This window comes from Rhea pennata, chromosome 19 (genome assembly GCF_028389875.1).
Source record: "Rhea pennata isolate bPtePen1 chromosome 19, bPtePen1.pri, whole genome shotgun sequence".
In the NCBI taxonomy this organism is placed as follows: Eukaryota; Metazoa; Chordata; class Aves; order Rheiformes; family Rheidae; genus Rhea; species Rhea pennata.
Genome location: NC_084681.1, coordinates 8952714 through 8963939, shown reverse-complemented (window position 1 = coordinate 8963939; position 11226 = coordinate 8952714). Strand labels below are relative to the sequence as shown.

General features: G+C 52.6%; 1 protein-coding gene across 1 annotated transcript; it reads right to left on the bottom strand.

The window, feature by feature from the left end:
* Positions 1 to 9213: 9213 nt before the first annotated feature.
* LOC134149020 (GTP-binding protein Rhes-like) lies at positions 9214 to 10152 on the bottom strand. Its single transcript, XM_062591783.1, has one exon. The coding sequence runs from the start codon at positions 9971 to 9973 to the stop codon at positions 9347 to 9349; it is 627 nt and encodes a 208-aa protein (XP_062447767.1). The 5' UTR covers positions 9974 to 10152; the 3' UTR covers positions 9214 to 9346.
* Between the last annotated feature and the right edge of the window lie 1074 nt (positions 10153 to 11226).

The following is an 11226-nucleotide window of genomic DNA, read 5'->3' as shown; positions in this document are numbered from 1 at the left end:
ATCTAGATTTTGGGGTAACGTCTATAGCTAAAATGTCCAATCGGAAGCCCAGTCTGTTGATTTGACAACCCCCTCAAAATTACCAAGCTGAACGGTATTAAAACAGTTGTGTGTGTGGTTTTTTGGTTCTTCTGTTTTGTTTTACTGTGAACTACTTCTCTTTCCCTCCCTGTACCTCATTTTTTTTTCTCTTTCATTTGTTTGTATTGAAATTCTTGCAAGAGAGATTGCCTTCTTTTTTTCTTTTCCTTCTTGGGGTTTGCTTTGGCTCATCTCTGTTTGAACAGGGAAGCCGTTCGGTTTCAGCGTCCTTGGGTTGTTGGTTTTTTAACTAGGCATCCAAGTCCTTTGCAGAGTTTCAGCCAACGAGAGCTTTTGTCTTCCATGAGGTTGGCAGAGGTGGCAGATGCACTCTCAAAATTTAGCATCCCCTCTCTACCCTGGTGAATTAAAGAAATAACAGCTTTGGGGCAAAACTGATCTTCAAGTGTTTGCATTGATTTTATTTTCCATGTCATATTCTTTTCTGCTTTAACGATAGCAAGCATTTCTTAAATTGTAAAGATAGCTCCTAATGATAAGGATTATCCTTCTATCTAAAGAATCTTTACAAGGAAACTTTTTTTTTTTTTTTTTTTTTTTGAGAACAGTTTGTGGGGTTTTTATGTATATTGCATTTACTGTACCTTCCATAGCACTTTCACTGCATGGCTCCCCTGTCTTCTAGGCCAGGAGAAGTTCTCTTTCCTAAGCGGTGTGAAGCTGTCAAACTCCTCCTTAGTTACTTGTCTAGTTTGTGGGTGGCACTGGCAGAGCAGATGATTGTTTCTGCTCCAAAAATATATTACTGTTCTTGATAATTCAATATATGATTGTATATGTGAAGGAGCATTTTAATTAAACAAAAATTGTATATGGATATCTGTATATGTTAAGAATTATTGGAGTTGGACGAGTCTGGAAATTGAATTGGAAACGTCACAGTTTGGGTTATGGGCAGCTGTATCATGGTGTGGCAGATCGAGCGAGCCGCGGCGACCCGTCGGGACCGTCCCGTGACCCTGTGTACGAACCACCGCTCCGCGTCCCATCAGCGTCCGCGCGCCGGGCGCCCTGACCGCGCCGCTGCGTCGGTGCCGGCCGCGCGCCGAGGCCTGCGCGGCCGCGGCCGGAGAAGGGGAGCTCTGGAAAGCGGGAGCATGGCGAGCGACCGGACTCCGCGCGCCGACCGCACGGCCGCCGGCGGCCGCAGCGCAGGGCGACCTTCGCTCCTGCGGGTCCCTCCAGCTGTTTTCACCCCCCAGCTCCTGGTGTCGCTTCAGGGGCAGCAACATGCCCGCGAGATGGCCGCGTCCCCCCGCCCCACTCTGGGCGTCTCTTCCAGGAGCGCTCCGGGGATTCGGGAGCTTTCCCGAGGGAGCACGGCCGGCCAAACCTCCCCCCCCAACCCTCCGGCTGTAGTGGGGCCATGTGTCCTCCTCGGTGGATGGGCCCGGTGTCCTCCTCGGTGGATGCGCCTGGTGTCTTCCTCAACGGATGCACCCACTGTCCTCAGCGGATGCGCCCAGTGCCCTCCTCGGCGGATGCGCCCAGTGTCCTTCTCGGCAGATGCACCCGGTGTCCTTCTTGGCAGATGGGCCCGGTGTCCCCCTCGGCAGATGGGCCTGGTGTCTTCCCCGGTGGATGGGCCCGGTGTCCCCCTCGGCAGATGCGCCTGGTGTCTTCCTCGACGGATGCGCCCAGTGTCCTCCTTGGCGGATGGACCTGGTGTCCTCCTCAGCAGATGGGCCTGGTGTCCTCCTCGGCAGACGCAACCGGTGTCCTCCTCAGCGGATGCGCCCATTTCCTCCGGTTGACTGCGAGTGGTCAGACTGCAGCTTGAGTGGCCCGGCCAGCCCGTGCCCGGGCCGTACAGTTGACCCATCAAACGTAACGCGCTCTCCTAGCGTTGTCCTCACTCGGGTGAGAGGGTTTCCTCAGCCCCCGATACAACGCTTGGTCCTACCTGTGCCCCGGTGTTTGTTTTTTACTGTCCGATGCTTTGGAAACAAGTTGCTTGTACATTTTCTCTGACGAAAACGTGGTGCCAGCACAGTTGTGATTTCAGGGTTATTAAAATGTTACAATAAAACACAGTAAACTGCAAGGTTGCTTTGCTTTCGATGACTGGTATTGGTAGTAGAGGCGGCTTGCCTTGAGACGTGGGGCCGCTGGCTGATGGGAAACCTTTTCTCCCCTGCCACCATCCCGCCCACTGGTGCCTGTAACCTTTAGATGCAATCCTCAATTACAATTAAATATAAATTAAATAGGTTATTGTTTAACATGTTCTTTTCAGGGGGATGAACTTGATAATTCACAACTCTGCCAGATTCCGTTAGAATTTCTCCGCAGCACTGACCACTTTCCCTCATCCCTTTGCTCACTAATTATATTGGAAAAGTGCATTCAAGAAGAGGAGAACTATTCATGGACTTTGTTGGAGAGGAGAAGACTCTGCTTCTGGTTTTGCAGCAGGTCTCATTTCGGTTACAGTACTAAAAAGTTGTGTTCAACTCTCTGTACAGGAGAGGAGCAGGAAAAATCCTTCCAGTGCCAAAGACGAGCAGTGGCAGGGGAGTAAGGCAAGGCGGTGGCGAGGGCTGGGAAGCCAGGGACGAGAAATAGGTGCGAGGAGCTGGTTGCCTCAGTTCGGCTGGCTGTAGGTGAATTACATTTTTGCAAGAGCAAGAAAATGATAGGGGTTTTTTTATGACTTTCTTAGTAACGTCAATATGAAAACACTGAGCATGTAATAAGATCATTCTAAAACTGTTCAATATAGAATTTTTTCTAATATCCTTTATTTCTTGCTCTTCTGTATGGTTGCTGCAGGTTTTGGAAAAATCCCACTGGGTTCAAGTCCTGCTTCTGAGTGAATATGGGTGCAACATTGATTGCTACATTGCGGGGAGAGCATCAAAACAGACCTACGTAAAGAAGCCATTTGTGGGTGCTGTCTCCCTGAGCTACCTTTTAAGTTTTTGTAACCTGTTAGTTTGTGAACTGTGAGTCACACGGTAACCTGGATGGCCTGGTAGTTGGAGACAGTTTCAAAAACACATCCTTGTCCGGTGGAGATTAAGAATAAAGCACTGCACCATTGTAAGATAAAATACAAGGTATAGAGTGACCATAAGTAAGGAAGTTCTGCTTGTGCTACTGATGAGAGAGGGCAAGGAGGATGGGGAAGAGGGGAGGGAAGAGAAAGTACCCAGAAATAGTGGGATCTGCTACATGGGTCAATGTCAATGTCTTTTTCTAACAGAGATACCAGTGAGCACAGATAGTGATCTTCATCACCTTCCAGTTCAAACAGTCTTTTGAGCCAATTAATCAGTTTTATAGAATCTAACTTCTCCAAGACATCACAGAAATACCAAGTTCACGTTTATCTGATCTTCTACTGTGCACCATGCTAGAGGCCACAGATTCAGAGTGTGTGAAACAAAGGTATTTATGAGCATCTTGGATTCTCTCCACTGGTTACAAAGGTGTAATGCAAGGATTGAGTTAGGCATAGGCAAAAATCAAAATTTGCTGCTCTATGATGAGGGGCCAAAGCTTTGAAAGACGTGGACAGTTTGTGTCATGGGAAGACCAAGCAGAGCCATAATGGAAAGCTGGGAAGACACTAGAGAGAGATTCCTGCGTTTTTGGCCCTTCTTTGGCTGCAGCAGCCACCTGCTCCCCAACTTCTTTGGCAGCAGAAGAAAGTCCAGCTTTCTGAGCTTCTGATGTTGGGTGGGGAAAGCACTGCCATTTTTCTGCTTCTGATAATTCACATCTCAACACAACTGCTCGCTTCCTACATCCCTACATCCAGCTCTGTGAGCCAGATTCACGGACTCCTCTTGCAGTGCTCAGGTACCACCCACAAAAGAGACTGGAGATTGGAATCTGCTCCTTGCTGAGCTGCTCTTTGTAGGGGCTGTCACTGAAAGCTAGACTTGACCTATTTCAGTCATGAATGTAGACTCAGTATTTGAACGTTATGGTCCTTCTCCAGCTTCTATCATCTCTCTGCTGCCCAGATTGCACAGTGGAGAGACTTGAAAAGGCTACTTCTGCCCTGTACTTGGCTTTTAACCCGTTTTACTCCAAGAAGCATTAAAAGAACAGACAGTATAAACTTGAGTTCATCAGTAATCTCACAGATCATGGAGTCTGCTCTTTAGTGTCCAGAGCTAGCAGGTCAGTCTGCTGTGTTTCAGACAGGTTCTGGTGAACTATGTGTCTCTGGAGCCTTCAGTTGCACCCATACAGTTATTTCACTAGGGCTGCGCCTGTGACTATGCCTTTCAGACACCTGCAAGATGCTGACCACAATTCTGCTCTGCATCTATTGCCGGCATTTCAGTTTCACCTCTCGCTTCAGTTTGTCCTAGTCCTTCCTGCCTCTTGCAGTCTCCTTAGAAATCCATAGGTACAACTGTGACCAAATAAATTCCCCATGCAATGAAATGCTTTCAAAGGCTCCGCAGCATGGAAATGAAGGAATTTTGTCTTTTTCTTCAGAAGTCTAGAAATGAACAAATGAGCAAAACGTCTGTATCCAGATCTTTTGAGCTTGGTAGGGTTTGAGTGGCTAGTGTGGGGGAGTGTATCCAAGAGGAGCTATGCAGGAGAGTGGCAGACAAAGGACCAGTTTTTCTCCTGGGGAAAGAGGCACCTGGAAGGAGATTATCTGTTCATACGAGCAAGCCTGGAAAGAGGAAGGCTTGTGCAGTAGAAGTTTCACTTTGGTCACTAGGAAAGCACCCGCAGCTCAGAGGGAGCTAATGAAGTGCTCTGGAGTCCAGCTAGTAACAGTCCTGGTTCAATGCTGACCCTAGATCTGAGTGCCGAGGCTGCTGAGGTGAGTGGACTCGCCATGCTGAAAAGCTTGGAGTTGGACACTGGTTGTACAGTGTTAGACCACCATGGCCAAGTGAGTTGGGCCTCCCAGCAGGTTTCAAGAGAAAAATAAAACCCTCTTTTCCTACATTATGCAAGAGTTGAGCTTCCCCTTGCTGAGAGACCTTCTGCAGTTGACACTGCCAGACTTGGTGGCCAACCAAGACGTGAATTTTTCTAGTTGTACTTTCTCGTTCTCTGTGAAGTTTTGGGAGAAGAGGAGGAAATAAATAAACTCCAACTGCAGAGGAAGGTAGAAGAACACTGCTGCATGTGAGAGCAGGGAGGACATTAACTGAAGAGCGGCAGAGTGCAGGAGTCCTGAAGCTTAATGACAAATAGAGGATGAACTCCAGGGGCAGATCAGGCAACAAGCGCTGCAGGATGGGTGGTGAGATGGGTGAAGACCCTTCTTTGCCAACGGCTTTCCACAGTCTACCCTTGCAGCAAGCACCCACTACTTGGACAAGCAGCCTCTTCAGGGTACAAGCTTGCAGTAACTCGTGTTGTCTGTCCTGAAGGCTGCTTGGATACTCAGCCCTTGAAAGGGACAGGGCACAAATTGAGGTGTTTGTGTGTTAATATAAGCTCCTAAATGTAGGGATTTGGTTTTGAAAAACTTTTTTTTCAAGCAATTTTCTGCATGTTTTTCCCTTGTTCTTTATCACTTGAAAGGTCGTTCACAAGCAAAGTGCTGTAAATCTCTTTGCAAATGCTGCTTCTTTGCCGTTTCCCTGGCTCCCGCACCATGCAGATCCATGCGATCTTGCAATCCAGGAGATCAGATTTTGAAGCCAGGTTGGTGCTCTGTTTCCTGTTTTATCTCGGAAAGAAACCCACATCACATCTGCAAATCCCGCACAGTAGGCCAGTGGCTGTCACTGTGAAGTCTGCAGGGCACCCAGTGTTGGTTTGCATAGGAAGAATAATATTTATGCCAACCAACTGTACATATTGCAATTTTTACAATCTAAAATTTTGCTTGCATATACATGACTTCGTATTCTGAATTTTCTTTTCAGAGAAAGCTGGAGACTCACCCTAAAAACCATGCAAGTCCTCTTTTTGGAACTATTTACATGAGCATGTCCTATTTGGTGCCCTCTTAAATTGCCGCCTTCCTTGCAGCATGAAATGGGAGAAAGCAGCCCATTTTTACGAAATGTCCTCAGCTGTAATTCGCAATTTCTGCCACGAGATGGTGTGAAGAAATGGCTGTGCTCACGTCTGGAGCGAGCGAGGGACAGGGGTGGCCAGACGCAGACGGCGACGTGGCCCCGCGGGCCCCACGTTCGAGCGTCGCTGGGGTTTGCGCCCGGCTTTGCCGGCTCGCTGGGCGATGCGGGCGAGATTTCATCAGCGCTCTTGGCCTCTCTGGCCTGCAGATCGGTTCAGCAGTGGATCAGGCACGGCTGCCTGCAGATGGCCTTGCGGTGGCCCTGCTGCTCGGCCGCGTGTGTAGCGCAGTAGGGGTGTCGCAGCGACAGCCCGGGCTGCGTCCCAGTTACCTGTGAGGCTGGGTGGACCTCCCAAAAGTGGTTCAAAAGATTGCATACTTTCTAAAAAAGTTCCTTGCTCGTAAACCGTTCCAAAGTGAGGTTTGCATGCTGGCGAAGGAGGTTTTCCTCATTGCTGGGGTCAGTTATCTGGTGCAAAATACAAACCGCAGGAGCAAGCGCTGTCTGAAAGGCTCTGGGCTGGACCGAACTTGCTCCGTAGTGTTTCTTAAATTCAACAGCCAGCCTTAGGCGATTGAGAACCGCAAGCAATCTGCGTTAGCAATAATCTATTTATTAGACAGAAAAGCACCGCGCCGCACCGCTGGGGCGCGGGGAGGCCCTGCCGGCAGCCCGCCAGTCCCGGCTCCCAGACGAAGCAGCTGTGCCTGCCCGCAGCCGACGGGCACCGCGCGGCTGTGTCTCTCCCGCAGCACCGTGAAGCCACTGAACTGGAAAAGCAACAGGAAAAAAGGGGTTGTAAGGAGGGCGCAGGAGTTACCCAGCTGTCGGCTTTGGGAAGTACCTCCCCGTGTCGCCGGAGCTTTCCTGTCCCTGTCGCCCCTCCGGCCCCCCTCGCCCGGGAGTCCCCCCTTCCCGCAGCCCCTTCAGCGGCTGTGGACGGGGGCCGGAGGGGGCTCTGGCAGGCTCCGGCAGGGCCAGGAGAGGGCATCCTCACCTTGCTTTTATAAACTGCTCGGTTTAATCCTGCAGCGGCACCTTGCACCTTTGGTATCGGAGCGAGCAAACCCGAGGCAACGGGGCAGCAGCTGTCGCCTTTGGTGGGGGTCTTGGGCACGGGCCCATGCACCGCCTGGGAACCTGGTGGCTAAAGGCACTTTGGTTTTTTACGTGCCTGGGCACGGCGCACCGGCTGCCGGCGGCTGCAGGGATGCGGGTGCCCTGGGCTTGCTCAGGCAAGCCAAGCGCCAGGCGCCTTCGGGGGCTCCGCAGGCCCCGGAGAGGTTCGAGCCGATACTTTGCCCGAAAGAAGCCGCTCGCGCTGCGCATCGCTGCTTCGGGCCGCCGTGACCCTTCCCGCCGCCGGCCTTGCGCCGGCAGCGCGCTGTGCTGCGTCCGGGCTCTCCGGCCGCGTCTCCTGGCTGCTGCGGAAAAGAGAGCCGGGGGCAGCGGGGAAGGACCCTGCGCTTTGGGGAACGGCCGCTGCTCACTGCCCGCTGCATTTTCGACAGCCGCCGCCTGTGCTTATCCGGCCACCTCGAGCCCGCTGCGGTCCCCGGCAGCCCGAGCGGGCCCGCGTCTGCCCTGGGAGCCCCGGGGGGCCCGCGCGCCCCAGCTGGGCTCCTTCCCCCCGGCAGCGGGCACGCGGGCGAGCAGAGCGGCTACGGGGGCTGCCGGGACGGGACCGTGGAGGAGGGTCACCGGTCCTGTCCTGCGTGGCCTTGGCTCTTTACAGCAAGGGCGTTAATCCTGGAAACGACTCCTGCCTGCAGACCGGAGCGATGCCACGGTGAGGGGCTGGCTGTGTTGCCCCAGGGAGCAGACAGGAGCCAGCAGTACATTAGGGTCAACTTTTTGAACAGCAAGGACCCAAAGCTGCCCAACTCTTGTGGTGCTACCACAGGGTACGGAGCAGGCTGGGGGGCTCTTTGCTAGGTCTTAGTATCTTTACAGTGCCCGCGTGGCTGCTGAGCATGGTCAGCGCCTGGTTACAGCGAGGACGGGCGGTGCAAGCGGGAGAGCAGATCAGTGCCGTGCATGCTGAAGCACGGTAAACACTGCCCTTGTGTGCTGTCTCCCGCTCCTTTTATTGTCTTTTCTTAATGTGTTTGTGGTTTTAATTCAGTGCATCGGCTGTCTTTTAATGGCTGGGTTTTTTTTTTTTTTTTTTTTTTTTTTGTGTGTGTGTTTTTTTTTTTTTTTCTTTGTACTTGGATGTCAGAAGGGCTGATTTATTTTTATTTCCTCACTGCTTGGTAAAATTTTAGTGGATAAATTATCAGGGAAATCATAATAGCAAAGGTACTGACACTGCGGAGTGAGGCTGGAGAGCGAGGGGGAGCGTCCTGCAGTGCCAGGATGCTCCAGATAAGGACAGCGCATGGAGGAGGGAGAGCAAATGCAAGTGATAAGGGGTCTGGGCATAAAACAATCTTATCAGGCTCTGCAGCACTTGAAATGTGGAAGAAAGAAACCCACACGGTTTCCAGCTCCGCTTTGCAACAACATCTTTATTAGGTATGCTTTAAAAAAAAATGTAGAAAACAGAAAACCGAGGAGAGGCAGAGACTGCCCTATCGCATGCTCTACACATCTGCCTAAAGTACAACATCAAAACTACTTTGGACACTGGTTCTGTTGCTGTAAACGGAGCTGGCACCAGAATGTTGCTTGGGGCAAGGTGGACGCGGGACCCAAACGAGGCCCGGGAGGCTGGAGCCGGTGGGGTGCAATGCAGCTGCACAGATGCCTGCATCTGCTTCCTGATGCACGCAGCAGAAGACCGTTGTTTGCCCCCTTGCTAGCACGCGAGGTCCCTCCTGCATCCCTGCAAGCTCGCCGATGCGCGAGCGCAACGTGCTGTCCGGCAGAGTTTCGAGCCCCCTCTCCCGTGACGCGGCTACGCCTGCCGGCTTGGCGCAGCCCCCGGGAGCGGCGTGCAGGCGCACCGCGGTTTCTCAGGTGCGCATCGTGCCCTTTGGGAACCCGTCCTCTCCCCACGCCACTCCGGTGCCGGCCAAATCAAAGCGACCTGCATCCCTTCCAAGTCCCTCCTCCTTTTGATCTACAAATCTTACCAGTCCAAACAGGTAGGGTGGGAAAGAGGAGGAAAAGGGTGGGAGGGAGCAGGGTTGGTTTTGGCCAAGGCAGCGCCTCTCTCCATCCAGCCCACCTGAGTTTCCTGCCACTGCGGCTGCTGCCAGCACCTTCCTCCCAGCCCCGCGCGGCCCGGCTCAGCACATGGTGCAGCTGTTGGTCTTGTTCATGGGAGGCCTCAGCATGGGCTCCTTGGGGAACGTCTCTCTCCTCTTGCAGAGAGCTGGGCTGAGCCGGCTGGGTAGGTTGGCTTGCTGCAGGAGCTCCCTGAAGACCTCCAGGACGTTCTCGTTCTCCTTGGCTGACGTCTCCACAAAGCGGCTGTTCCAGTCCAACTCCACCAGCGACAGGGCATCCTCTGCCAGGACCTGCCTCTCCCCACCACTCTCCGCTTTGTTGCCCACCACCACGATAGGAGGGAACTTGTCTTCCTTCACCTCCAAGATCTCCTCCCGCAAGCTCTTGACACTCTCAAAGGACTCGGCATCATCTACAGCATAGACCAGTGCGAAGGCATCACTGTTCTGGATTGAGAGCTTCCTCATAGCTGGGAAGGAGTAGCTACCGCTGGTGTCCAGGATTTCCACCTTGACCGTGGCCCCGCTCACCTCATACTCCTTGCTGTGTAGCTCCTCCACTGTGCGCCGGTGCTTGGGTTCAAAGGTGTCCAGCAGGAAGCGGCGGATCAGGGCTGTCTTGCCCACACCAGCAGCACCCAAGAAGACCAACCGCACGTGGTTCTTCTCCTTCACCACCAGTGACATGGCTGCACACAGAGGCTCTCCGGGGGATGGGATGCACCGCAGCTTGCACTCAGGCTGTGGTTGTTTCTGGATGGTTGTAGGTCCAGCGTCCTTCCTCCCCTGCAGCCCAATGCCTGGTGTCTCCCGTGGCTTGAATTGTCCAGCTCTGCGTGCCCAGCAAACTTTGTTGCCACCTTCCTGCAAACTTCTCCCGGCTGTTGTGCTACAGACTCTACAGTCCCCCAGACCAGCTCATCTTTTATCCTGGCTCCTCTCTGCCATGTGGCACCCGGCTGTCCAATCTCTGTGGGTTGAGGGTGCTGAAGGAGGGAGGGCAGGGAGGGAGGAGAGCTGGGTGCTCCGGGCCAATCCGCGGAGCGCTGTCCTGGAAAGCCACTCCAGCCCTGGAGAGCACCGCGCTACATTGCACATTGCACTTGCGTCTCTCACCGCTGCCGGGAGCTCTGGGGAGCTGGCAGCCTTGCAGCTAGAGCTCTGCGCAAGCCGTCCTGCCCTTTTGTCCTCCGTGAAGATTAACTTGTGTCTCTTGGCATGGGTTTGATCTCAGCAAGGGAGCTAACTTGTGCTCCCCCTCCTGTTGGGTTGCTCATGGACGGACATGGCAGGGGGCTGCTTGATGTCGTTTCTGGCACTTGTGTGTGTTTGAGGATGTGTTTGCACACTAGGTAGCTGCAAATATACTCAACTGTTCTCTGATTCTGTGAATATTTGACCTGAGGGCAAAATAGGATCTCCATGAAAAATGTGCATCATAATCTCTAAGTTCAACTGTCAATCATTCTACAATTCTATGAAATATTTGTCCTGAGGGAAAAACAGGATCCCCCTGAAAGCTGTGCACCGTAACCTCCAAGTTCAACTGTCAAAGAGTCCAAGGCAGGAGCGCCTGGCCTGTCTCAGATTCAGCGAAATTTTGACCCAACACTCCCAAGTTCTTCACTGTGTCCAGAACATTTTGGAGTCTGAAACAGATGCTGCAAACCCATGGAGCCAGCTAACCTGGGGCAACTCCTTGCAGAAATGATGTGTGGTACTGATTGTGCACCAGCATGGCTAAATCTGGGTCAAACCGAGTGAAACTTAAGAAACCCATCGCTGCTCCTATTCCCATGCAAAACCCTGGTGCCTTTGGTACTGGGGAGAAGACCTTCAGCACGGGGAAATGAGTGTGAGCTGCAGACCCACATAAAGGGGCAGAGAAGGGAAAGGGCGGAACTGGTGTTTAATCCGTGGGCTCAGACTAGCCACACGAA

Bases quoted from the DNA above. Each gene is read 5' to 3' on its own strand.
- LOC134149020 (XM_062591783.1), bottom strand. From the start codon at position 9,973: ATGTCACTGGTGGTGAAGGAGAAGAACCACGTGCGGTTGGTCTTCTTG.